Source organism: Urocitellus parryii, chromosome 13 (assembly GCF_045843805.1).
Source record: "Urocitellus parryii isolate mUroPar1 chromosome 13, mUroPar1.hap1, whole genome shotgun sequence".
Lineage (NCBI taxonomy): Eukaryota > Metazoa > Chordata > Mammalia > Rodentia > Sciuridae > Urocitellus > Urocitellus parryii.
The window spans coordinates 23,366,751-23,394,249 of NC_135543.1; the positions used below are offsets into that span (position 1 = coordinate 23,366,751).

General features: G+C 45.9%; 1 protein-coding gene across 1 annotated transcript in view; it reads right to left on the reverse strand.

Annotated features, from left to right (window-relative positions):
* The window catches only part of Mapk4 (mitogen-activated protein kinase 4), a 51,775-nt gene extending 25,158 nt beyond the window's left edge, over positions 1-26,617 (reverse strand). Inside the window, exon 1 of the mRNA XM_026393784.2 lies at positions 25,451-26,617. Coding sequence (XP_026249569.1) covers positions 25,451-25,996 — 546 coding nt within the window. The 5' untranslated portion in view covers positions 25,997-26,617. The remainder of the gene's footprint in view (positions 1-25,450) is intronic.
* Between the last annotated feature and the right edge of the window lie 882 nt (positions 26,618-27,499).

Genomic DNA, 27,499 nt, shown 5'->3' on the forward strand with positions numbered 1-27,499 from the left:
TTCAGAGCTCAAGTGCCACACCTCTCCTCCATGCATACGCAAGGAGCCCCAGCCCAGGAAGACTTCTTTATATCCTTGAGACCTCGACCCCACAGCCTTCAGCTAGCGTTGGTGTTGGTTGCTGTCACCATCTGCCTATGTATATAATTGCCTTCATTAAACAGGCTCTTGCTTACAATCCAAGTAAACAAGCTGCTAAAAAGGGGCTGTCTCTGCACCTGACTTCTCAGGCTGTGTTATGGGCATCACACCAGCTGATGCTTTGCCCCTCACCCAGACCAGAGGAGGTTCTCTGGATTCCCTGCTGGGTGAATGCTGCCCAGGCTCGTCCCCTCAGATCTGTGGGTTCTGCTGCCTTGTCACTTCCATGTTTCCAAGGAAGCCCATGTGGTTTGCTCCAACCCCTATGATTTGAACCACAGGATTCAAGTTCACAGCTTGTTTCATACTGTTTTCTGTGCCTTAGGTGTCGGAGCCTTAGCCACTCAGCTCAGTGGGTCCATGGGGCAGATGAAGCTCTTTAGGGGCTCTTAGGACTGATACTGGAATGGTGTACCTTTCTGTATGCAACTCAAATAGATAAATAAAAATAAAACCAACACAAATCATAAGTGTTTGGAAGTTCAATGTAGATCCAATTCCCCCCCCCCCACAAACAATTACTACTTTGATTTTTCTTTTACAGCAAAAAAATCAAAATTCTTTACAAATCCGTCTTGGGTGTTCCTGCTCTCTGAGGATCTGACTCTTGGGTGCTCTAGCACAGGGTTGCCCTCATATACTGTATGGTAAACATTTTGGGGTTTGTTTTCTTTGGCAGGACAACACGACTCTCATCTTACCTAGTGCATCCTGCATTCCTCTGTCAGAGATTCTTCTGAGGCTGCACATCTGTATTGAGAACATCAACTTTAGACCTGGTTCAAATCCTGCACCAGTAACTAACTTATGGGTGGCTTAAAGAAACTTACTGAACCTGAGGCTCTTCATGGGCACAATGGAGACAATACCTGTGGCATAGGATTGCTGTCAGGATGAAACAGAAAACATACAGGAAGCCCTCAGCTGTGCACGGCTGCTACCCTGTCTTCCCTTTCTTAGTCTCCCTTCTGTTACAGTGACCCAGCTAAGTGCTAAAGAGATCTCGTGGTTCCACTTTGCTTGTTATATTATGTCCCACTCCTCATTTCTCAGGTTCTTTCCAACCTGCCCCTCCATTCTCTGCAGCCTCTTCTTCCCAGGTACCGTCTCCATGCCTGGGATGTCACCACCTTTGTCCTTGGCTCTCATCTAGAATACCCTTCCTCTTTCCCCATCCCTTCTTATCTAGATCTTGAAGGCTCCCTTCAAAGCCACGAAGGTCCTCAGGGTGTCCTCCAGCTCCAAATGACCTCTTACTTACAGGAAAAATGGGGCTAGAAAGGTTGGAAGGAAAAGACCCCGTCTGTGTCACTCATTCCACACTAGCTGTCTAAGCCACCTCGTCTGACTCGCTAAGATGTTAATCTAGGCTTGTTTTTCTAGTTAACTTACCTGCTCCCATCAGGCTTGGAGCAACAGAAATAATAATAAGCACTGCTACTTAGCGAATGCTTACTATTTGGTATATTGGATTCTCAGAGTGGCCAGGTGAAGAAGTAAAAGTATAATTTTCCCCTTAGGATGCTCAGCACAGATGTTTCATCTTGGGTTAAGCTGGATGATGACAGTAGCGGCATGTTATTGCCTAGCATTAGGATGCCACTTTATTCTTTCATTGGTTCCTGACAAGGGTGGCGAAGGTGCAGATATAAGGAGCAGAGCAAGAGGCTGGCCAAGAGTGAGCAGGGCCAGATCTTCCTGGATGAATTAGTGGCCACCTAGATGAACATCACCAAAGGCCTCTCTGTCCAAGTCCCTCTTCCTAGGGTCCTGATAGTCCCACATTAAGAATATATTACAGGGCTGGGGTTACAGCTCAGTGGTAGAGCACTTGCCTAGCATGTGTGAGGCACTGGGTTCGATTCTCAGCACCACATATAAATAAAACCCAAATTATAGGTCTATCGACAACTAAAAATAAAATTTAAAAAGTGACACCTGTCATTCATTTGATAAGTATTGATTGTTCAGAGTTGGAGAGGTTCATCCACGAGCCTCCTCAAAGAGCTGAACATGGGGCTGTGTTGGATGGAGAATTACAAATGTGAAATAAGTGTGCTCTGTGGTGGAGTGTCCTTTGGGAGTTTGCCCATTGTCCCTCAGCAGGACTTTGAGGAAATAGTGCTTCCGCTGGGCTACTTTTGAGGTGAGGAGGAGGGACATATTTGTCCCATCAGACAGGGATTATAAAGGGTGCCAGTGGCTCTGGGTGGCCTGAGGACCCTGTTTGCATGGTAGAAAATGGAGGCCGAGGGCCTGCCTGGGGTGGTCCTCTGAGAACTGACTCCAGCAAGGCACAGTTAGGGAAGTCATTTGAATGATGGAATTTTCCAGACAGCAGGTTTGTCCCCATCTGCTCACAGCCCACAACTTTCTTTGGGTTTAATCCTGTTAGAAAGAAATGCTCCCAAAATAGTAAGGGCAGCGGGACCTTCCTGATTTCCTCCATCCAGGTCTCTTGTAGATGAACTCTGAGCACTTCTCAATGAATCAGAGGCGGGAAGCCACAGCCTTGCTCACAGGCCACCTCTGCATCCTATGCAGCTCCTGCCCCTGGGCAGAGACACCTGTGTTCAGAGGAACACAGCTTGAAACATCTGTGGGGCGAGGAGACAAGCTCAAATCCATCACTCCTAGTTTTAGAAGCTCAAATCCATCACTCCTAGTTTTATAAGCCTGGGAAGGCCTTGTAAGAGGCTCTAGGCCTTAGTCTCCTCATTTTCAAGATGGGAGACAATAATACACCCACTTCCTGTATCAAAGGCTTGTTATGGGTCTGATGATACTCAAACACGTGAAAATCAAAGGCAAGGCAAGTTTGGAAAGTTCTACCCGCCCAGGGGTTCAGCATTCACACATCCACTCAACTGACTTCTTGAAATACCGCAAATGTAGCTGACCATCCTTCCAGGGGGTAAAGATTTGGAACATCAGTTCTCAGAAGCTGCTCTAAAGAGCCTGAGAGCCGTGACTGTGAATTCTTTCATCTGCTTTTATATTTTTTCTGTCTCCTTACTTGTCAGACAATTAGCTGTCACTTCTCGCTGCTTGAAGTGTGCCTGTCTGGTCCCTAGTTGGTTGTCTCCACTCCACTGTGGATTTGACAACCAGATAATGAAGTTTGTTACAAGCATGTGTAAAGCAAAGATACACGGGCTCGGGGACAATGTATTCCCTTCGTGCGTGCGGTGTGCGCCATCCATGTAGCTGCCTCTTGCCTGTGGTTCAGATGGATGAGGCTGCCAAACAGGGGAGCTGCTGTCCCCACCTGTGAGTTCAAAACTCAACAGCACTTGGGAGTGATCAGCTGTCCTTACCCAGTACTCTCCCATAGGGACACTGGATCAAAGAAGAGGCCAGTGCACGGGGAAAGGAAAGATGGTAGAATGAGATGGACATCATTACCCTAGGTACAGGTCTGACTGCCCAAATGGTGTGACTCTACTTCATGTACAACCAGGGAAATGACAAGTTGGGCTCCATTTGTGTACAATGAATCGAAATGCATTCTGCTGTCATGTATAATAGTTAGAACAAATTAAAAAATAAAGAAGAGGTCAATAGAAACAGATGTCTTGTCCCAAGTCCTCCAAGCCCAGCTTCTAGCCTACTTTGGTCCTTCAGTTTTCTTTCCTCCAAATAAGAATTGGAAAAAACTCCTGTTTGCTGAGGGTCCCCTCCCTGCTGGGCTCTGTGCTGAACTCTGCATTCTCTGTCTCATTCAGTCTTTAGAATAACCCTAAAAAAATGATGCTGTCATATCCCTTTTATTGATAAGAAAACTGTTTAGAGAGGGTGCACAACCTGCCCAAGGTCCCACAATTCTTTAGGAACAGAACCAGGGCTGGTAGAAAGAGGGCTGGTACCCTTCCTTGTAAGGGGATAAATCGATGAGGATGGCGGGAGCTCAAGGTTAAGAGGATAATTCTATACTATGATGAGCCCACTGTACTGACTCCCCACATGTTTTCTTTGCCCAAAAGCAATGGCCTGCAGCCCTGCCTACCCTGAGGAACGGGAAATGTCACGTTGCTCAACACACTGAGGCAGGGGGCTGATGATGGGGGATGAGAAGATGAGGGCTGGTTATCAAAGAAAAGGAAAAGCGTTGCTAACAGCTAACACCTCCAGGATCCAGATGGCACTTTCGGACACAAGGAACACAAGGGACATTCCTGTGCTCCTGCTCCTTCCTGCCCTTAGGCAAGAAATTTTTTAAAAGGGAAGAAAAGAGGAGTTGGGGGGTTCTGAGGCCTATAAAAGAGCAAAACACACCCATTCCTTCTCTCCGGAGAAGTCTGCTGCTCCGTCTCTCTTAAATAAAACTTGCTCTCTCTCCGCTTGCCTGCCTTGGCGTTTTGCGGGTGTTTAATCTTCCACACCAGGGGAACAGGGCCCCGTTCCTGATCTCCAACACCGGTATCATCCTCTCTGCTACTCTCTAGCGTGATTTCTCCTGGGCTTTCAACGGTGAATCCTACTCAATCCTGGCAGTCAAAATTCTCTGCTACAAAGGATGCAATGGCCTGCAATGGAGGTGACAAGTGTGTCATCTTGTTCATGGAGAAGAAGGGCAGATTTCTTCCAGAGGAGTGGAGGGGGCCCACTAGGAGTGGATGAACCTCAGCAAGGAGGCTCAGGGTGAGAAGGCCTCACCTCAGCTTCAGGGAGAGGACAGTCAGGTGGTGCGATTCCTGGAGAAATAACCAAAAGGTTGCTTGAAAAATACTACCTCCACCTGCTGGCTGACATCTGAAGAGTCCTTTCTTTGAGATCTAACTTTCCCTTCCCCAATCAAAAGTAAAACCTAGATGTTAACATCTCTGTGAGGCTCTGGGATCAAATTCATACTAAAGTGCAAATGGCTGACACTAGTTTCCTTTTAATGGTCTCTAGAGGGTTTTGAGAGAAGATATCTTGAGATAAAGCATGAAAATGATTGATTCCTATTTTGCAAAGGAATTATCTGGGCCAAGGGTGTTTTCTATATATGCCCTGGCTGGAGGGTGGTTGGTTCTTGAAAGTGGCCTCTACCTGAATGCCACGTGAGTACTTCAGTGACCGTGTGTGTGTAAAGAGCTCTGTATGTACCCAGCCAGGTGCTTATGCAGAATATGCCTGTGATTGAAGTTGGCTGGCTTGGGCCCACATGATCCTCTTCCCATCAACAAATGCCAACTTTCAACTGACCTCAGCTCTTTTCTTTCTACATCTGGTGAGGCCAGACCCTTGCTCCCTCCCATGCCACTTTGTCCCAGGAGATTCATTTTACTGTCTTGCAGGGCAGGTTTCTATTTAAATTTGAGTTTTTAAATGACAAAGTGGTTTAAGCTCATTTTTAAAGATTCCATCATTAAAGAAGGAAGTTTTAGAGTGAATGTCATTCCTCAATTCTCAAGATTCCAACTCCATTCCTTAAGGGGCATCAAAACTGAGTGATTCCTGGGTTTTCTTCCTTCTCTCCACGTGCACACACACACACACACTCTCTCTCTCTCTCTCAAGGAAATGATCTTACTTCATTTTACCTTACCCTACTTTTACACTTCATTCATTACAGGTGACTTTTCATATAAGAAGAGCTTTTGTAACGGTTGCACATGGTATAGAATCCTTTTGTTGTTTAAAATCTCTGTCCGAAGCTCTTTACGTTTTTGTTCTATATGGGTTGTTCTCAATAGGAGTCTGGCTCTTCTCAGACATTTCCACCTATGTTAACTCACTGTGTTGAACTGTTAGTAGCAAGATGCTCTTCTGAGAAGATGATCAGTAGAGTTTGCATATAAACGCACACCTGGACCTAAAAGAGTAGGTGTGGGAGGGGGTTAGAGGGGTTTAGAAATGCAAAAGCTCAACTTGAAAGTGTCACTGTAGAAAAGGGGGTACAGCTGCCACTTTCCTTATCTGCAGAGCCAAGGTCAGAGATCTGGCCAGGAGGGTCACATCCCTGACCTCATATAGACAAGGCAGTAGAGGCGAGCCCTCAGGGAGTCTAGGTTAGGTGAAGGAGAAAAGGCCAGGTGCCCTTCCCTTTTCCCATCCTGCACACCTGTACTATCCAGATGGGAACCTGGAGCCCTAATTAGGGGCCTCAAGGATCCCATTCTGATAAGGAGGACCAGATTCCAGGGTCCGTGGTATTAATTCCTAAAACACCGTTTACAATAAGAACTTGGACTAACTTAGTCTTCTTAAGGTGTTACAAATTACTGTGAGATGTTACTTGCTGAGTAGTTTTATGTCAAATAAATTTGGATAACTCTAAAGTAAGCAAGTTCATTCATCATAGGACTTATCAGAGCCTTTATTCAGACTCTCATGTATTGAGAGTCTACAAAAATGAGAACCTCCTTTTAAACACAGAGACCCTTGAGAGAAAACTCAGGAAATTTGTGCAGTTCCAACAACCACTAGGTACATATCCAAGAGAAACAAAAACACAGGTCACACAAATACTTGCCTATAGATGTGCACAGCAGAATTATTCACAATAGTCAAAAAGTAGAAATAATCCAAATATCCATCAACTGATGAGGGGATTGAGCAAAGCATGCATTCACACAATGGAATATTACTTGGCCATAGAAAGGAATGAAGTGCTGACACGAGCTACAACATGGATGGTTGTTAAAACCATGATGCTAAATCAAAGAAGCCAGTCCCCAAAGGGCTAATATTACATGATTCAATCTATATGAAATGTTCCAAATGGGTACATCCAGAGAAAAAGAAGACAGGTAGTTGCTTAGGGCTGGGCTGGGGGAGGGTAGAGGTAAATAGGGGTGATTGTTAGTAGGTATGGTCTTTCTTTTTGGGGTGGAGAAAATGTCCTAAATTGATTGTGGTAATGGTACATGACTGTTAATGCACTAGAAGCCATGGAACTGTACAGTTTTAGCGAGTGAACGGTCAGGCGTGTGGTCGATATCTCACTTAAGTTGTTTTACATGTACATATGTGCTTAGCCATCCTCATCTGGGTTTTGGGGAAAGACCAGTGGCAGAGTTTAAGGTAGAGCATTGGTGAGGGTACTCAGGTCCCCCTGATCTTGTTCCTTGGTATCACTGCTCAGAATCAGTGGCCTCTGACCAATTTGCTCCCCTCTCCTCCGATCAGTCCAAGTAAAGCTGAAGGAACCCACACACTTTCTTGGATGGCCTTGGATGCAAATAGGTAACTGGCAGGTTTCAGGAATCTCACTTCATGCAGCAGACAAGACAGTCGGGCCACACTGGGTAGAGGAAAACCTAGATCCTTTCAAGGGTACAAGCTTAAGGGGAACTGCAGGAAGTCTGTTTGCAAACTGAGAGGCAGTTTAGTAAAGCGAACAAACATCCCTTATTGAGGGATCCCATAAGTACAAAGTCGGGTAGATTTGGTTTGCTTAATTGAGAGCCACATCTGAGAGGAAAATCCACTGTTCAAAAAGGAAGCAGAGAATCACAAGAATATAATGTGGACCAAGTTTCAGGGAGTAATGTGTGCTGTTCTGGCTGAGGGCTAAGCAGAACAGACTTTTCGTTTCAAACCCTGTTCCGGAAACAGCTGTAAAACGTCCTGTTCAATGTCCTGACTTGGTGCATAGCACCCGGGGAACAGAATTTAATTTTCAATGATCGAATGACTTCCTTAGCTTCCAGGTCTTTCCGAATTTGAGTTTATTATGGTGCAAGACCACAGGTGGAAGTGTGGAAACACAGAATTACATTTTGCAGCTTGGACTACAGAATGTTCTGACTAGAAACTAATTTGGAGTTAAAACCCCAAGAGTAACAGAATTCCTGACGAGACTTGTTTTGCTGTCCTCTGCTTTTCTCTGCAAAGTCAGATCCAGGCTGTGCCACCACGTCACCTGCCTCTCCTCCGCCTCCCGCTCTTGTCTTCTCTTCCCACTTGTGTCTTTCTGTTTCCTCTTCTGAGCCTCCTTTTCTGGAGGCCTCTCTGCTAAGGGGTGATTTCTGAGTTCTCACCTGGCTGTCACAGGTGCAGGTCTGAAAGCCGTGCTGCTCTACTTAGAGTCCCCATTCATTGCTATTTTGCTTTCTTTTTTTTTATTGTTTGTTCAAAACATTACAAAGCTCTTGACATATCATATTTCATACATTAGAATCAAGTGGGTTATGAACTCCCATTTTTACCCCAAATACAGATTGCAGAATCGCATTGTTAGGAAAGGTAGCAGAATACAACAGTTACTAATATGGCAGTATGTAAAAATGTGGATGTGTAACTGATGCTATTTTGCTTTCTGCTGATGTCACTGTCTTATTGAGAAACCTGACCTGCTGGCATCCTCAGGGGAATCACATGAAGGTGGCAGACCAATTCACTGAGACCCCAGCATGCGTCACCCTCCAAACACAATCTGAAGGTGTGAAGTAAACAGAACCGCCTCTTTTTTTTTTTTTTCAAAGAGAGAGTGGGGGAGAGAGAGAGAGAGAGAGAGATAATTTTTTTTTTAATATTTATTTTTTAGTTCTCGGCGGACACAACATCTTTGTTGGTATGTGGTGCTGAGGATCGAACCCGGGCCGCACGCATGCCAGGCGAGCGCGCTACCGCTTGAGCCACATCCCCAGAACCGCCTCCCTTGAGAAGGTGGGGGAGGCAGGGAGACGAAGGCTGCTGGGATCTGGCAGGGCCTGGCATATGCAGTTTGAAGTCTTGGTCCCCAGGAGGATGGCTGGGCAGGGAGTCCTTGCTTGGCCTGGAAGGCACCATCTGGCCAGCTCCCTGAGGTCACAGCGTCTCCTGAGCATGCCCACAGCCTCACATCTCTAAGGGGGCTCTTTTCTGTTGGCTGATGTTCCCAGGGCTACGTGAGGGATGAAGACCTCTATTCTCTTTCACCCAAGAGTGAGTGAGGAAGCTAAAGCCTCACAGAACTGGATGGCTTGCTCAAAGTCACATGGGTAACTAGGGTAACTAGGGCGCAGGCCTGGAACCCAGGTCACTGACACCAGCCTGCTGGTCCTTCTGGCCAGTGGTCTTAAGTCCTAACACTGCTTCTGGGCCCTCAGAGGGCAGATGGGGAAACCAAGGCATAGAGTGGGGGTATTTGCTCTTAGCTGCTTGCTGAGTTGGAAACAGAAAAGACTAGAAATCAGACTGTCTGAACCTCAGGCCAGGGTTTGTTCCCAAACGAGGACTGTGTGTTTCTGGTCCTCCATGAGTGCTGCGAGCAAAGAGACTCAGACAAGGAAACAAGAAGATAAGAAGAGAGGCAGGTGAGAAAATCCTGCTCCGCTGCTGCCCCACCAGCCCCCACACACTGCCGCCCCCCTGGCTCCTCCAGGGCTGCCTGGAACCGCCTCCTCATCCCCTGAGCATCCATCCCACTCAGGTTCCTCCCAGGGCCTTCCCACTCCTGGCTTCCAGGAGCCCCATGGTGTCACCCGGGCCTGCCTTCTCTTGTCTTCACTATGGGAGCTACCCAACCTCCTCCTCTCCCTCAGGGGACATTGTCTCTGCCCTCCGAGGGCCCTGGCCACTGCTCTGAAGACCCAAGTATGAGACCAAAGATAAAGAAGAGACTTCTGAAGACAGAGTCCTCCCAAGGGAGTGAAGGGGAGTCAAAATTGTCCTTGGTTGCAAGAATAGAGGCCACTCAAAGAAACTTAAGCCCCCAAAGGACACCACCTGGGGTATTTAATGGAGATTAGGGGAAGGGCTACAGTCAAGCCCCAAAGCACTGAAAACATCAACTGGACAGCTCTCCAGCAGCAGGGCTCCGAGCCTCCTCACCCTTGGCTTCGCCTCTCTCCTCAGCCCCTTCCATCTGTTCAGCACAGTGTGGCCTTCTCTGCTCAACAGGTCTCTGTGGTGTAACTCTTCTGTTCACAGACAAGAGGGAACACTAGGTGTGGGCCTCTCCCTGCTGGGCAGGGAGCTTGGATGGTGATGTCTAAAGGGGACATCCAGGGAGAAAGAGCTGACCCCTCCTGTGGTGGGCTCCTGCTCCAGGCAGCCTCGAGTCCAGCTGCATTGCCAGTTCTCCTGCACTTGGATGGGAGAAAACTCAGGGAGCTGCGTGCGCAAACCCTGGCGCTGTTAACCACCTACCATCTGTGCAAGCTCCCACCTAGATACTAACTCCACCACGGCAGGATCTTGCCGAGGGTCTTGTATTTCAACCTGTATTTCCCAGTAGCCACCCTTAGCTGGCACTCAAGCATTTGGTGATTGAATATCTTTATTTTAAAACAACTTTATTGGGGTATAACTAAAAAAAAATCTGCACATATTTAATGCATATGATTTTGAAAAGTTTTGAGACATATACACATCTGTGAAAACATCACCTATTAAAATAATGAATCTATCCATCACCCCCAAAGTTGCCTCATGTCTCTGTAATCCTGCCTCACCCCTAGGCAAACACTAATTTGTTTTCTGTTACTATAAATCAGTTTGTATACTAAAACTTACTGTATTTACTCTATTTATTTATTTCTGTCTTCTTTCACTCAGCATCATTATCTTGAGATTCAATCACATTGCTGAGTGGTTCACTCCCCCGTATTGTAGTAATTCTGTTGTCTGGATGCACTAGTTTGTTCATGTGAATGTTGATGGACATTTAGATAGCTTATAGGCTTTGAGAAAGAAAGCTTCTGTGAACATTTGTGTACAAATATTTGTATGGCTATCTGCTTGCCTACATAGAAATAAAATGTTTGGATCATATAGCAGAGGTAAGTTTAACTTCTAAAGAAGTTGTTGCTAGACCATTTTCCAAAACGGTAATAACATTGATCTTCAAATATTAGAACAAACTTGGCATTCCAAACTTGCATATTGGTTAGTATGTATTATCTTTTTTGTATATTGTTGAATTTAATTTGCTAAAATTTTGTTCAGCATTTTTGCATCTATGTTAATGAGAGATATTGATTGATTTCTTTCTTATATTGTTTTTTTTTTTTTTTTTTTTTTTGTGCATGTGGGTTTTGTTATTCCAGGGATGGTTAGAATGAGTTAAGAGTTACTCCCTTTAATTTTTGGAAAGAACTTGTAGAACTGGTTTTATTTCTCTTTAAATATGTGATAGAATTTACCTATAAAATAGGTCTGGAGTATTTTTTTCTTTTGAGAAAGAGTTTATACTATATACATTATTTCTTTATTAGATATAAGTATATTCAGACAACCTGTTTCTTAAAAATTTTTTTAGATTCAATTTGTATGAAATAAAATTTGCTACTTTAGAGTATTTTGTTTAGTGGTTTTGGTATATTCTCAAGAATGTGCAACTATTATTACTAATTCCAGAACATTTTCATCAACCCCAAAAGGAATCTTATTCACATTAGTAGGCATGCCCCATTTTCTTCTGTTCCCCAGCCCTGGGCACCACTACTTTATTTTCTGTCTCCATGAATTTTCTTATTCTGAACATTTTAGATAAACAGGATAACACAATACATGACCTTTTGTGTTTGCCTTCTTTCACTTTGTATAATGGTTTCAAGATTCATCAATGTTATATCATGCATAAGTGCTTCATTGCTTTTTATGTACTGACTCTCTAAAACAATCTTGAAAAAGAACAAAGTTGGAGGATTCATACACTCTGATTCCAAAACCTGCTTCAAAACTGCAGTGATGGAGATTGTGTAATATGGACGTAAGAGGGACACACAGGCCAAAGGAATACAATGGAGAATCCAGAAATAATCCTGACCTTTATAGTTAATTGGTATGTTTAAAGATTCCAAGAAACTGAAAAGAGGAAAAAGTAAGTGTTTCCAATAAATGAGGCTGGGACAATTAGATATCCACCTGCAAGAGAATAAAGTTGGGGGCTGGGGTTGTGGCTCAGTGGCAGAGCACTGACCTAGTGTGTGTGAGGCACTGGGTTTGATTCTCAGTACCACATATAAATAAAATAAATAAGTAAAGGTCCAGCAACAACTAAAAAAATAAAAAGAGAATGAAGCTGGACCCTAATCTCACACTATAGACAAAGGTCAACTAAAAGTGGATCAAAGACCTAAATGAAGAACTAAAACTATAAAACTAAGAAATCATAGGCATAAATCTTTATTACTTTGGATTAGGCAATGGTTTCTCAGATATGACGTCACAAACTAAAGTGACAAAAGAAAAAAATAAGCAAACTAGGTATCACAAAAATAAGCAAACTAGGTATCACGGAAATGAAAAAATTTGTGTTTCAAAGGACATGAGCCAGAAAGTGAAAAGCCAACCAATAGGATTTGAGCTGACTTGTTTTTTTTTTTTTTTTTTTGCAAATCATTCATCTGATAAGAAGCCTGTATTTAGGACGCATTTCTTTCTTTCTTTCTTTTTTTTTTTTTTTTTTGGTACTGGTGATTGAACCAAGGGGTGCATAATTGCATTCCCAGCCCCTTTTTTATATTTTATTTAGAGACAGGGACTCTGCTAAGTTGCTGAGGCTGGCTTTGAATTCGCAATCCTCCTACCTCAGTCTCCAGAGCCACTGGGATTATAGGTATGTGCCACTGCATCCGGCAGGAGCCTGCATTTAGGATACATAAAGAACCTTTCCAATTCAATAATAAAAAAATTAAAACGGGCAGGGTTCAGGTGGTGGCTCAGTGGTAGAGCGCTGGCCTAGCATGTGCAAGGCGCTGGGTTCGATCCTCAGCACCACATAAAAATAAATAAATAAAATAAGGGTATTTGTGCAACTACAACTAAAAAAAATATTAAAAACAAATTAAAATGGGCAAAGGATCTGAAGATATACAAAGAAGATATGCAAATGACTATGATAAGATGCTCAACATTATTTGCCATCAGGTGAACATAAACCAAAATCACAGTGAGCCAGGTATGGTGGCGCACGCCTGTAATCCCAGCAATTTGGGAGGCCAAGGTAGGAGGACCACAAGGTCCAGGCCAGCCTGGGCTACTTGGAGAGACCCTGTCTCAAAATAAAAAAAAATAAAATAAAAAGGGCTGGGGATGTAGCTCAGTGGTAGAGCATTCCTGGCTTCAATCCCCAATAAAAACATACACATGCACGCATGCATACACACACAGAGACACACAGCAAAACCAAAAAAACACCCATAATGAAATGCCACTCCACATTCACTACAATAAGTAGAATTTGAAACAAAAGAAATAGAAAAACAACAAGTGTTAGAATATAAAGAAAATGAACCTTCATACATTGTTGATGGGAACGCAAAATGGTGCAGCCACTTTGGAAAACAGTCAGGTAGCTCCTCAGACAGTACCTTAAGACCCAGTAATTCCACTTGTAGGCATATCCCAAGAGAAAGGAAAATATATGTCCACATAAAAGCTGTACAGGAATATTCACGGCAGCATTAGCCAAAGGGTAGAAACAATACCACATCCATAAGCAAAATGGAATGTGCATGCTGTGGAATATTATTTGGTAATAAAGGGAAACGAAGTACTTGCACCTGCTTCTGCCACGTGGATAATCTTGAGAACATCATGCAGAATGGAAGAAGCCAGCTAGAAGGGACTCTATGGTATATGAGTCTGTTTATAAAAACTACCCTGAATAGGAAAATCCATAAGAAAGATCAACGGTTACCAAGGGTTGGAGGGACAAGAGACTTTGGGAGGGAGGTGACAGGGGAGCCAGGTTACCTTTGGGGGTGAGGAAATGTTCTACAATTAATTCTGCGGATGGATGCACAACTCTAAATATAGTAAAAATCACTGAATTATACTCTTTCAATGCATGAGTTGTGGGGTATACTAATTATAGTATAGTCAGTAGAGTTGTTTTTAAAAATAGAGTTTAAAAGAAAATATGAAGCATTGTTCTACTAAAGGGAATACTCTTCTTGGTGGCCTCTGCCATCTGGCTGCCTGCTGGGGCAGGGAGCTCTGGGCCCCATGGTGGGAACCTACGTTGCTAACACAGCCAGTGCAGGAGCCCACAGGAGACTGTGCAGGGAACTACAGAGAGAAGGACGGCCCAGGACTCAGGCATGGCAATTTTCTGTCCTAGCTCCATCTCCGCTGAGTGAGGACCAGGAAGGTCAGGGAACTGCTCTGTGCTCCAAGTTCCTTCACGGGAAAGGCAGAGGCCAACACCCCCAGTCTGTGACTCTGCTCTCCTTTCCTCACAGAGGGCACTAGGAGAGCTCCCAAGTTCTGCAGCCCAGGGGGTCCATCGGCTGTTCTTCCTGGTCCCTGGAGCCCAGGTTCAGTCCCAGCTTAGCCGTGGGACCTTAGGTGTGCTCCCCAACATCAGGCTCAGGGGCTCCCTAGTCTTCATCTACGCAGGGAAGACAATCATTAACTTGACCTGCCTCCCAGAGGGTTGGTATGAGGATCTGCAGTTATCACCGGTGGGAAAGAACCCCCAGGGTGTAGTACTGTGAGTTCCAGAGTTCCAGGAACTAGTTCAGGGTCAAATGAAGATGCCCATCCCCAGCTACAGAAGCAGAGCTGCCCACACCCACACCAGCTTCAGACTCCTGCAGTGATTGCAAGTGGGTCGGGGTCAGAGTTGGGAGGGCAGCTGGTTCCCAGGGATGATTGCTCCTGCTTAGGGAGGTAGTCTGATCATGGATGAGTTTCTGGAAGGCATAGGACAGTGACCTAGGACACAGCTAGACAACAGGACATGCAGAAACAGACCTGTGACTCTGTTTTGGCTTTGGGCTCCTCTTAGCTCAGCTCAGGGGCTACTGAAAACCGCCTTTGTACCACAGGTTTCTTAGGACTGTGAAGCCAGGTGAGGCAGGAGACCTCAGTTCGCAGCTTCCTTACTGGGGATGTACTGTCACAGGTGGTAGGAGTGGAAGAGAAGCTGCCTTTGCTCTAAGCACTGACTCTTCACTTAGGCCTGCAAATGCCCAGGGAGTAACTAAAAGCAGGATAAAGTTTGGAATCTCCACCTTTCTTCTGTATCTGTCTTCAGATTCCTTCTCAGCTCTGCATGTGTGTTAATCATGTATGGAAGGCTCATCTAAAAACTAGTAGCATAAGGCCTATTTTCCTGACTGCCCCTAAACAAGACAAGACTTGTAGAGATGTTCGATGATCAAGATTGGGAGCATCCTGTTTCAGACCCACAGAGTGGTGCCTAGAAGTCTTTGGTCGCTGTCCTGCATCTTCCAGGAACTCATCCATGATCAGACTGCCTCCCTAAGTAGGAGCAATCATCCATGGGGACGGAATTGCCTCCTCCCACCACCACAGGTCTGATAGATAAACATCCTGAGCAATGCATGGAAATCACCCCTCAAGTGATAAAGACTTCTCCGGAGCCACCACACAGGACCAGCATTGGACTAATGATCAAACACACCACAGTTTGATCAGGACTACTAATGGATACAGACCTCTCTCCCTGCTCCCATTCTTCCTCTCTTTAAACCCAAAGCTCCTGTTAGTAGCTGTACCTGGAAGACAGGGCTGAGATGGTGGATCTCACTCTGCCTTCCCAATATGGCCATTTTGATTAAAGTTAAGATTTTCACTTTACCTTTTGTTTGTTGTTTTTGGCATGGGTAGGCCTCTGGCCTACAACTCTGATAACATTAATTGTGTATAGAAGATATTGCCAAAAAAAAAAAAAAATCTTCACACATACCCTAGAGTGCCCCAGGTGCCAGCAAATCTACTGGCTGCGTCTTCTGAGAACCAGAGGAGGGGACGGGCAAGGTGCAGGAGGGAGAGCAGGGAGTGGCTTGCTCTCTCTTGATGCCAAAACAAGGGGATCTGGTTAGGTGTGATGGAGAGGGCAAACATAATATCCTGGAAGAGGAGGAGGCAAGGATAAGAGTGTTGGGGAGGCTGTGGGACTAGAAGCTCCTCAGCAGCGGACTGTTGAGGGCAGGCCTCTGGGCTGCTGTTCCATGTGCCTGGTGTGGATGTCACTGGTAGACCTCTGCAGGCTCACCCCTAGGAGGGCGGGCCCTACTTTCTAGTCTTTGAAGGGGTGACGGGTACTCACAGCTGTTATCTATTCTGACTGGTCACTGCCAATGTCTATTCTGTGGTCCCCAAACTTTCCAAATATTAGAAATATAAATTTTTGGTACCAGGGATTGAACCCAGGGGTGCTTAATCACTGAGCCACATCCCCAGCCCTTTTTATATTTTATTTAGAGACAGCATCTTGCTTAGAGCCTCACTAAGTTGCTGAGGCTGGCTTTGAACTCATGATCCTCCTGCCTCAGTCTCCTGATCCACTGGAATTATAGGAGTGTGCCACTGTACCCAGCTAACTACTAGATATTTTGAATATCACACCTCATGTATAACCTCAGCACTAGAACCAGCCTTTGGCCAAATTGAAAAAAGTGTCAACATTTAAAGGGGTTCCCTATGCTTTTGAGTTAGCCACCCGCCCCCACCCCATTCGAACTCAGAGCCTTCTCATCAACTTATTCTGACAAGTTGGTTCAAATAATGGTTTTCCCACTGGCTCCCACTCTTCTTCACTCCTTTAACTTGTATCTTAAAATATAAATTGAAGCATAGCTGACCATCCCAATTTACTGTTTGTGGTGGAACTTCAGTTATTTGAGAACCTATTAAGAATCAAGGTATAAAATGGCTACTGTTTACTGAGGGCTCTCCAGATGCATGAAGCAGGCTGAGCATTGCACACATCATTTGATTTGTTCCACACAGACCCATGAAGAAGAGCCAGTTATTACGAGGGGACAGAGCCAGCCTGAGGCAGGTTGAGTAGCTTGCTTGGGGCCACAGGGCATCTGCCCACTCAACCTTGAGGTAGGGTTGTCACAGTGCATCCAGACCAGCCCACTAGAAAGTTCCCTTGGAGGCAGCTGCAGAGGTAGGGCTGCCACTCTGGTGTGGAGGTGAGCCTTGCATACATGACACGGAGGGCACCAAACACAGGATGCATGTGAGGCTGCGTACCTGTGTTTTGGGGCCAGATACCAGCATGCCTGACCCTCCTCTCTTGGTAACCAAATAACTCAGGTTCACTATTCTTTGTGCAAAGAACATGTTCTTGGTAAACTTACTCTTGGGGCAAACTTCCTCACACTCTTGCCTGTAAAGTTTACTGTGATGACACCATGCACAATTTGGAGAATTATAGAGAAACAAGAGAATGAAAAACTCCGTTCACTGTCCAACACTATTAATGTTTTAGAGTTTTTACTTCTAGTTTATTTCTTGTGTGTAGTTCTTTTCTTCTTATTTGAAGCTGTTATGATCGTATCATTTATACAATTCTGCATCTTGCTTTTTAAATCCATCATTATTACATAAAACTTTCCCCTGTTATTGCAAACGCTTCAAAAATACCACTGAAGACAGTTGTATAACATTCTATTCAATGGGCAAACTACAGTTTATTGAACCATGCCCTAACCTTCAACATGATTCTGAAAGTTTAGATTTTCATGTATCAGGTTTTCTCTAAGTAAGGGGGTAGTGTTTGCCAACCTCTGTGCTCTGCGTAACTAGGAATTAAGGTGTTACAGCTGGTCATGTGATTTGAATTTGGCTGTTTGAATCTTTAGGCTGAGTTTTAAAGTGTTTGAAGGTAGAATGAGAGGGTTCTGTAGACAGTGTCTCTGAATCTCCATAATGCATTTAGCTAAATCTCTTAGGACATCTTTGTGGACAATTAAAAAAACATGTAGACAACTACACAATTATGTAAATCCGTATCTGGCTGGAGAAAGAAACCCAGAGAATGCTAGCTTTTGGGTCAGTGTCACCCCGGGGGGAAGTGTCTAGTGGTTTTGAGGCTAGGCCTTTGGCCTAATCTCTTCACACATATTTTAATTAAGATAAGAGTAAAGTTCTGGAAGGCAGGCTTATAAATTATGAAGCTGTAAAGGGCAAGATTATGTGATGGAACAAAGATCCAAAAAGATCTCCTCTGGTTGGAAAATTTGTCTGATGCCAAGAAGATGAAATCTACCAGGGATACGAGTGAAGAAAATCCTGTAAGTTGGGCTCAAAACCCAGCTATATAAATGTAAAACAGAGAATATGGAATTAACAGAATTTAGTTGGCAACCAGCTTCACGTGAGCCCATCCACCGTGTGACCTGTTGCCCCACAATGATGGGAATGTCTGTGAGAGGGAGAGATCACATTCAGGGACAGGAAGCCAGAGCGAAAGGACCAGGAAGGCTTGCTTTTTTATAACGACCTCACAAAAACTGACCAGAGTCTTATGAGAACTACATCAATGTCTTGCAAAATCCGGGACTAATGACCTCCCACTAGGCCTCTCATCTTAAAGGTCCCACCACCTCTTAACTTCACACCAGGGCCAAGTCTCCAGGACATGAACCCTTGGGGGACACACCACATCTAAGCCATAGCCCTAGCAGACCTCAGGTGCAAAGGGAAGAGGAGCACATTATTCAACATTAAATCCCATTCAATCCCACTGAATAATATTCACTAAGCACGCCACAGGAGATGCAGAGATGAGTGAGCCATCAGTTCCTCCAAGGTGCTCGTAATCTGCTATCCAAAAATAATCCATTCCACAGAACATCACCATCATTAAATGTAAGGACTGAGTACCCCTGGTCACGACGGAGTACCTGGTACTGGATTTGTCCTCCAGTTGTAAGCAACTACAAGCCTGGACAAAACATATATAGCAGGTTTTTTCAGGACTGGACAACAGGCTCTGCAGATCCCCCAAAGAAAGGATGGAAACATGGGAGATGAGCTTTGTGAACCCTAGAGAGGAAGAGCGTCACAGGGTAGGGGTCCAGAAGTTTGGGCATGAGGGGTCCCCACAGATCTCTAACTGAAGACTGTGCTGCACACACACTTGACTCTGTCAAGGTCTAGCAAACAGCATCTACTTTGGAACTCAACAGAACAGGATAGGAGAGGCAGCAGAGTGTTGGGAGAGTGTTGGTGGAGTCCCTGCCCAGCCAGAGGGGCGACCTTGATAACACTGCAAGTGCTGAGATGAAACAGGAGCAAGACCAAGCCATTAGATGAAGGACCATGCTTTTAGGTAAGGATTACGTAGACCTGGCCTATAAAAGCCCTGATAGGACCAGGGAAAGTTACTAATAAATTAACTGCCTACCAGAAGAAAAATTGATATTCTTCAAAGAAAGAATATAATTTAGACTCCTTCCAGAGTATTAACTGCAGTGGCTGCAAACAATGAAAAACACTAAAAATGTGGAGGAGTAGAGAAACATGAACCAAATTTAAGGAAAAAAAAAAAAACAGTCAATAGAAAACAGATCCTGATGCATTCCAGAGGTTGGAATTAACAGAGTTTAGGCATTATCAGTATGTTTAAGAACTTAAAGAAAAATATGGTCTTAATGAATAAAAAGATAGGGAATCTAAACACACAAATTTTATATATATATATATATATATATATATATATATATATATAAACTCTAGAACAGAAAAGCATAATATCCAAAATAAAAAATTCACCAAATGGGTTTAGCAGCAAATTAGAGATGTCAGAAGAAAAGGTCAGTAGAGTTGAAGACAGAAACATAAAAATTGTCCATTCTGAATAAAGAAGAGAAAAAAGACTAGGAAATCTTTGCGTCAACACCATGCTTACTAATATACAAATAACCAGAATCCAGAAGGTAAAGAGAGAAGTGGGGCGAAAAATCAATTTATAGATTCAAGAAGTTCACTAAACCTCATACAGGATAAATAAAACTACATCTGGGCACATCACAGTCAAGCTGTTGAAAGTTAAAGATTAAGAGAAAATCCTGAAAGTGGCCAGAGGGGGTGGGGATATTTCATAGAGGGAAATAATGATATGAATAAAAACCAACTTCCCTTTTAAAACAATAGGGATAGAAAATAAAACAATGATTTTTTAAATACTGAAAGAATAAAAAGTCATACATTCATAATATTATATACAGTTTGGAAATAAACTTCAAAAATAAAAGTAAAATAAAGATACTTTCTAAATGACAAAGAATTTGTCTCAATAAGCTTATGGGAAATACCAGTTCTGCTTTAGCCTCCCTGCTTCTTGAAGTCTTTAGAGCTTCGTCATTTGCCATCGGAAGTGGCTCCTCTGATTGACAGGTGAGTTCCAGGTGGGTGAGTAGGCTGGTTTTGAGAGTAAGAAGTTGTCAGGAGGAACATTTAATCAGCTGCTCACCCCCAGGGGAAAACCAGACCTACAGGCACATTTGAAAGAGTGAGTTTTGATTTAAGGGACAGCCATAAGGCAGGCTGGAAAGCACAGGCACAGGCATACTAGATCTGTTGTCAAGAGTGAGGCCTGTGAACAGGCAATCAAGGGCCAGTTTCTGGGAAGCAGAGAACCTCCAGGACCCTCCTCAGGACTCTGGCTGGTGCATCATGGTTGTTTGGTGCCTGGGTCGTGCCAGTTGTTAAAGGTGTATAACATCACTCCTGGGGTTCAGTGGGTAGCTTCCCATGGTAGGGGCCTGTGTGCGGTGTTCTCCTGCTCCTGGGGCCTCTTCTTCAGGGGAAAGGGGGCTTAGAAAGCCAACAAAATGAGCTTTCTAACTCTTCCTGGGTGTTCAGGGACACTTGACTCTCCGGAACAACCTCTGTTCTAATCCTCTAGGCCATACCTCTCCCCTTCAAAAAGGGATATTTTATAGTCTTCTACATAAATCTCTTCAGCTCCACTGATTTGGAATAACATGTTTAGCGGCTTAAGAAGAAAGTGACCTTCTAGCTCACTGGTCCCTTGGCCAGGTGTCCTTCCATGAGCCTGTTTTCTCAGGGCTTCTGTGGGTGGCTGGGCCCCCATGGTGCCAGCACTGTGGACTCTGATCCTATTCCAGGGTCTGGACGAATCCTTCCCCTCCCTGAACCTTGGGGTTTGCCATCTGTCATGCGGAAGCCATCCAAGATATGAGCACATGGACAAGAGGGCCCTGGCACAGACCAGGGGGATGAGTTCTCTTCCTCTGAGGCTCAGTGTCAAGGGAATGTGTGCCTAAAAGGCCCTTTCTGTGCGTCTTCTCAGGAAGACAGGGAGGTGATCCTGGCCTCAGAAGTCTCCAAAGGCAGGTGAGTGGCCAGAGAGGGGGAAGTGAGGCCCATGAACAGGAGAGACCCACGTGGGAACTCTGCACCGTCCTTCTTTGCCTCCTGTGGGCCCTTGAATTGAACCAGGGCCTCAATAAACTACAGTGATTTACTGAGCCCTCAAACATTCAATCTTCCTGAGCTGTGAAACCAGTGTTTTTGTTTTAAAGTAACATCTTTGTGAAGTCATTGACACCAGGATGAAAAGTCTATGTTTTCCAAAATCACTGCTCATACCACCTGACTAGTCGTTAAAACCAAACCTGGGCAGAGCCCATACTCCTCTTGGTTTAGGTGCCTGGTTTGTTTAGCTCTCTGCCAGATCTGTGCCCTGGTGGAACAGGCTGTTTCCAAGGCGATGTGACAGGACCTGCAAAGCCATCCTGTGCTCTGAGCTGCACCTTCAGCCACGCTTCCTGGTGAAGGTGCCTGCCTCAACTTCCCCTCGCTAGCTGGGAGGAGCTGGTGTTGCCCACAGTGCCCCGGCAGCAACGAGCTCACGGGCAGCCTCTGCTGTCTGTCCACAGGCAGGCGGCCTGCTGCTTCAGAACACTGGGATCGCTGGGAGGCCTGGGGACACAGATGGCCTGTTCTGAGAAGGGACTCAGAATCTGCACCTCTAAGGAGTTCCCAAGAGAGCTGAGTCCGCAGCTCTGGACCACAATTTGAGAAGCCCCGAGCTAGATGAGCTTTAAGGAATCCTAATGAGAAATGGAGGTGACTGTGAATGAGGTCAGAAGACAGGGTTTGGGGCTCAAAGGCAGGCCAGCCCAGCAGCAAGCTCAGACTTACTCGAATGATTCACTGAAAATGCAAGCCTCCGGCTGACCAGATTCTGATGGACCCCTTTCCTCTTCTTTTCCTCCCTGGGTATTTTCCCCCTGCACCCCTGAGAGCAGGTCTGTTGGCAGCACAGCGAGGCTCTATGGCAGGATAAACAGTGGGCTTTCTCCAGGCCACAGGGATGAGTTCACACAGTCCGGGCCCTCTAACTGCTCTCTGAGGGTTTCCTGACATTTCTTAATCTGCACAGGGCTTAGTGAACTTTTAGTTTTTTTTTTTCTTTTGAGATCACCTACTTTCTAATAGGACCAATTTAAAGAAAAGCATGCTTTGATCATTCAGCTGTCTCTTCTTGATAGAAATGACAAGAACTCATCAGTAGGCCTGCTGAGGGGGGCAGAAAGGGTCGCAAACCAGGGCCTCATGACTCATCCCTGGGCCACGATGTCGAGAGTTGGGTCCACATCTCAGTGGAGGGTAAGCTGGCCTGCGTGTGTCTGCCTGGTGTCACCAGGCAAATAGTTCTGTTAGGGATTCTATCCTTTGAACGTCTGAAAGCAATCTGACCTCCACACTTTCATTTGACTCTAACAAGAATTCTAGGAGAGAAGAGGAATGGGAAGGACTATCCACATTTGGCAACTAGAACAACTGAGAAGTGAGGCTCCGTGTGCACGGCGTGACGTTGAGCAGGGCTACTTCCCCTGTTGGCTTCTTATCTGCAAAGCTCTGGTAGAAGACGATTCTTCCATCTACTCAATACAATCCACAAGATCAACAGGGAGCCATGCCACAGGCCCAGTGGTCAGACTTCATGGGGGGAAACCAAGATGATCAAGAGACAGCCCTCAAGAATCAAGTGACTCTCCATCTGGGAGAGAACAAATACAGTCACAAATACCTGTAAGATGGACTCAAGAACCATTAGGGTGGAAGATAGAGGCTTCAGCATGGGGAAAAGATATAGGGCAGTTCAGAGGAAGGCGAGATTACTTCCAACTCAGAACCAGGAAGACTTCATTAAGAAGAGTATGCAGGGACAGTCCCCACAACAGGACCTGAGAAGACCTCAGTTCTAGGAGTCATCTGCCATAGCCACCCGTGTAAACCCGAGAAAGTCATTTCTCTCCATTTCCCAACGGGCCCTTTGCCCTAAGTGCCTCATAGCATTATGAGGATTAAATGAGAACTGATTTAAATGAACATTGGATAAATAAAATCACCAACTACAAAGCCCTTTCATCATCCCTGGGGAAGAGGAGGGCAGGAAGTTAAAAGCAGAAAGCTTTTGAAGGAGAAGGGGTGGGGGCGGGTGGCACCTGCCAAACCCAGGGCGTGGGGAAGATCTGAGCTCCTCCTGGGTTAGTAACTGGTTCCAATTATTTTTTCTAACCTCCTACAGCTAATTTTCTTGAAGAGAGCCTGACAAGAGTTAAGTCAGAATATCTACATTCCTCTGCATCGGGAAAATGAAAGTCCCCGGGGGAAGTGGCAGTGAGAGGCAACAGTGCCAAGCACAACTCTTGTGGACAGTCACTGGAGTCTCGTCTGTCCCTGGCCCCAGCACTGGGCTTGCTGGATGCTCAGCAAACAGCCATGACATGAATGGATGTGCTCCTTTACTGCTTCCCAAGGACTTCTACACCCTGGTCCATTCTGATTCTCAACCACAGCCCCAGAGGGATAGACAGGGTGTGGACTGCTATCTCTGTCAAAGATAGGGCAACTGCAGTTCCAGATGGTCAGTGGCCATCCATGTTCAACCTCTCAAGGTCAGAAGGGAGCTCAGAGCCCTGACGCTCATACAGTGGTTCTTTCTCACACTGGGCCAACTCCTAAGAATTATTATATTACCACAGCAATCTTCACCACAATAAACCATCTTTCCTAACTTTACTTAAGGCTTTCTATGTGCCATTGTAAGCTCTTTCCCTGTAACACTACTAAATCAGCCTCTTGCATCATACTGTGATTCCCATATATACCGCTTATTCCAATGCAAAGTGATTTCTGTGAGTCCCAGGATTCTGTTTTTTTTTTTTTTTATCAAATAAAAACTGATTTGGTTGAACCTTTGGTTTGATTGTTTGGAAGGACCATGGAGAACTGTTCAGACATTAGGAAGACAAGAGAGGATACGTTTTTGTTATTGTCTTATGTTTGTTTTTACCGTGGACGTTCCTTCCTACAAAGTAGGTCTCAGCTGCCGGAGTTGGGGCAGGGGACACACTCAAGGTTAAGGTGGCAAAATTATTTGTGGCACCACTGACCCAGAGGCAGCTAGGTTGCTTTGGCTTCTGAAATCTGCGGGTGTCACAGGAAACCTGCCTTGCTGGTGATGCCCTCCCTCTGCGGCTGCTGCAGGCAGATTGGAGCCTTTCTATGTAGGGAAGAGAGCTCAGGAGTGGGCCTCAGAGGGACAGCTGCACGTTCAAGGTCAGAGCCACCTTCACTACTCATGACCCACCCCCATCCTTTGGCTGTTAACAGATTATGGAGCACTTGCTTCCTAAGGGGTGTTTTCAAGGTACAGGGCTGGGGGTGCAGCTCAGTATTAGGGTGCTCACCCAGCAAATGCAAGGCCCTGGATTCCATCTCCAGGACTGCAAATTTTTCTAAAAATGACAAATTTCAAGGTATAAAGGTTTCAGTAGGAGGCTGGAAACCAGCCTGTTCCTGCATGCTCTGTAGAGAGGTCCCTGGTGATATGCTCATCCCAAGGGGCTCACAGGTGCCCCAGAGTGGCAGGAACATGGGGTGGGGAAACAGATAAAATGTCAGAGAACCAGCAGCACCTGAAGAAAGAGTGGATCAGGGAGGCTCAGAAGGTTTGGGCCATGAGAACAAAGGTCAGTGTGACATGTGTCCCCACCCGTGTGGCCAGGCCAACTCCACTCCCTGCAGCTGGGGACCATTTAGTTATCCAATATGGGGGATATTAATAGAACCATCCTGACCCTCATGGCTTTCCTCTCCCACTGAGGGATGAGGGTGTCACAGAACTTGGGAGCCCTGGAATTAACTGGCTGATAATGTCTAATGAGCATTAGTTTATCACATTAGTTATTTGGGCCCCTGATCCACAGACGGAGAGAAAGGGACACAGAATCGGTCTGCTCTGATGAGAGAAGTATAAAGCTCATAGGATGGGAAGCCTCAGGGGGTGTCCTGAGCAGACATCAGGGAGATGAAGTGGTTATGGGGACAGCAGAGCTAAGAGGATGCTACAGACAAGTTCACCAACCACACGATTTCAAAGCCATAGAATTTGGAGCTAGAAGAAACTTTAGAATTTGTCTAGTCCCACCTTCTACTTGTATAGCCCAGAGTTACTGGTCATGGCCACGTGGCAGAGTTCAGATGAGGAGCAACCTCTCCACCAACAACTTTTCAGGCCTGGGAATCTTTCTAGAACCTTCCAGCCTCCCCTCCATACTGACCACCGTCAAGAATCTAAGGACACCCTATGGAACAATGTGCGCGTTTGAAGGGCCACAGGGAGCAGCCATTCAGCCAGACATACCTTGTGGGAATAATGCTGATCCACGATCCTCGCCAACCCGAAATCCCCTATCTTCAGCACGAGGTCCTCTGTGCTGATGAAGATGTTGGCGGGCTTCAGGTCCCTGTGCAGCACGTTGGCGGAGTGGATGTACTTGAGCCCGCGGAGGAGCTGGTACATGAACAGCTTGGCGTGCTCCTCGGTCAGCGTGCCCTGCTCCAGCAGGCGCGCCAGGTCGGTCTCCATGTACTCCTGGACGATGTAGGCCACGCTGAACTTGAACAGCTCGCCCTGAAGGTCAGTGCCCTTGGGTCCCAACACCTCGTACACCTTCACGATGTTGTCGTGGTCCAGGCGCCGGATGATCTTGATCTCCCGGAGAGCGTGCTTCATGCTGCGGGCATCGCTCAGGGCGATCTTCTTCACAGCCACCTTCCGGCAGGTGTGGCTGTCTGTGGCTGACAGCACGAGCCCGTTGACCCCAAAACCCAGGGGTTGTAAGTCAACAAAGCGCCCGCCCAGGTCATACCCGTAGACGCTGGCAATGCAGTCTCCTCTCTCGGCCATTGTTGGCTCAGTGGTCTGAAGCTGCCCGTGTGAGGAAGGGGCAGTCAGGAAAGGCCAAGTCCCAGCTGGTGGCCTCCCCAGCACCCCTCATTCTGCCAAGTCCCACAGCTGAGGGACGCTTTTGCTCCTGGTGAGGTCACTGCCACCAGCCGTCTGGAGGCAAGTGCCGTGCAGGTCCTTACTCACAGAGATGGACAGCAACGGGCTCAGGCTTCTTTCCTTGCTGGCTCTGGGAGGACTGTTCACCAACAGTTATGCTTCCCAAACCCTCCTTGATGCTTAGAGTGGCTCATGCTTTTTTCAAATCTAGCATCTTAGAAGGAAAATCTGGTTTGATTATCTGGAGGGAGGTGATGTTTTTCTGTCACCATGGATCTCAGTAAAATGTGCAGCAACTCTCCTCTTTGAATCCTTCTCTGTTACGAGCAGCAGTTTCTAGCTGATGTAGGGGAGTCATGAGCTGAGCTGCATTCCTTCACCTGAGGGTCCCAAGCTCAGCCTCCCTCTGTGTTCTGCGAAGTAGGAAGGGATCCCGTCAATGGGTTCTGGAGGCTTCTAGGGGCTTCCTTCTACTTCTGCCAGCTCCCCTTAGTTTCCCAAACCCAAAGTAGCCTGAGGAGTCCTGAGAAAAAAAAAGCTAGAGAAAGCCAAATGCCTCTGGTGAGCTCTACGCCAGTTTATACCTACGTCCCAAGTTCAAGGAGAGCTCAGCTGCCAGGCTGGATCCTCCGAAGACTTGGGTGGGCTGCATCCTCTTTTACTCACTCAGCCATGCCACCTTGACCAAGACGATTGTCCTGCATACAGAGGGGCTGCAGGAACGGGGCATCTTTCAGAGCGAATTGCCTTCCCTGTCAAAGAAACAAGGTTGGGTAAATTTCCACACTCCAGCTTCCAACACCTTCCCACTTGCGTCTTTTGTTAAGCAGCCCAAGTGTTATTTGATCTGTCCAGCCAGCTGAAACACTGCTTGCTCAGGGGATTCTGGCCTTGCACAGCTCAGCCGCTCCTCCTGCTGCGTGTACTGTGCTTCCCGGCAGAGAGGGAAGACGGGCTGATTTGATAAGACCATCAGATGGCATGCCTTTTATGTCAACACCTGCTCCCCCAAGGTTAGCACGCGCAGACCGTGGGCGGCAGTCATCCCTCCCGACCTTTGCGAAATTAATTTGTGACGCTCTCCAAACATATTCCTCAGTGCTAGTTAGGAAGTGGGAGAGTCAAAAGGAACCAGTTGCAGACCGCAAATAAAGGATTGAATCAATAATCTTGTTTTTCTACGTGGGTCCCTTTTCTTCCTTCTTTTGCAAATATCTGAATATTTTTAAGAGCGAATTGGGTGTGGACTGAGATATAATGACATTGGTTATTGCTCGCTTTCCATGTAGGTGGCAGAAGCTCACATACCAAATTACAAGGAAACTATACTCCCACCCACAAAAAGGAACTCAGCCCAGAAACTAGGGCACAGATTTCCCTGTGCTGTATCAGGTTGAAACCATG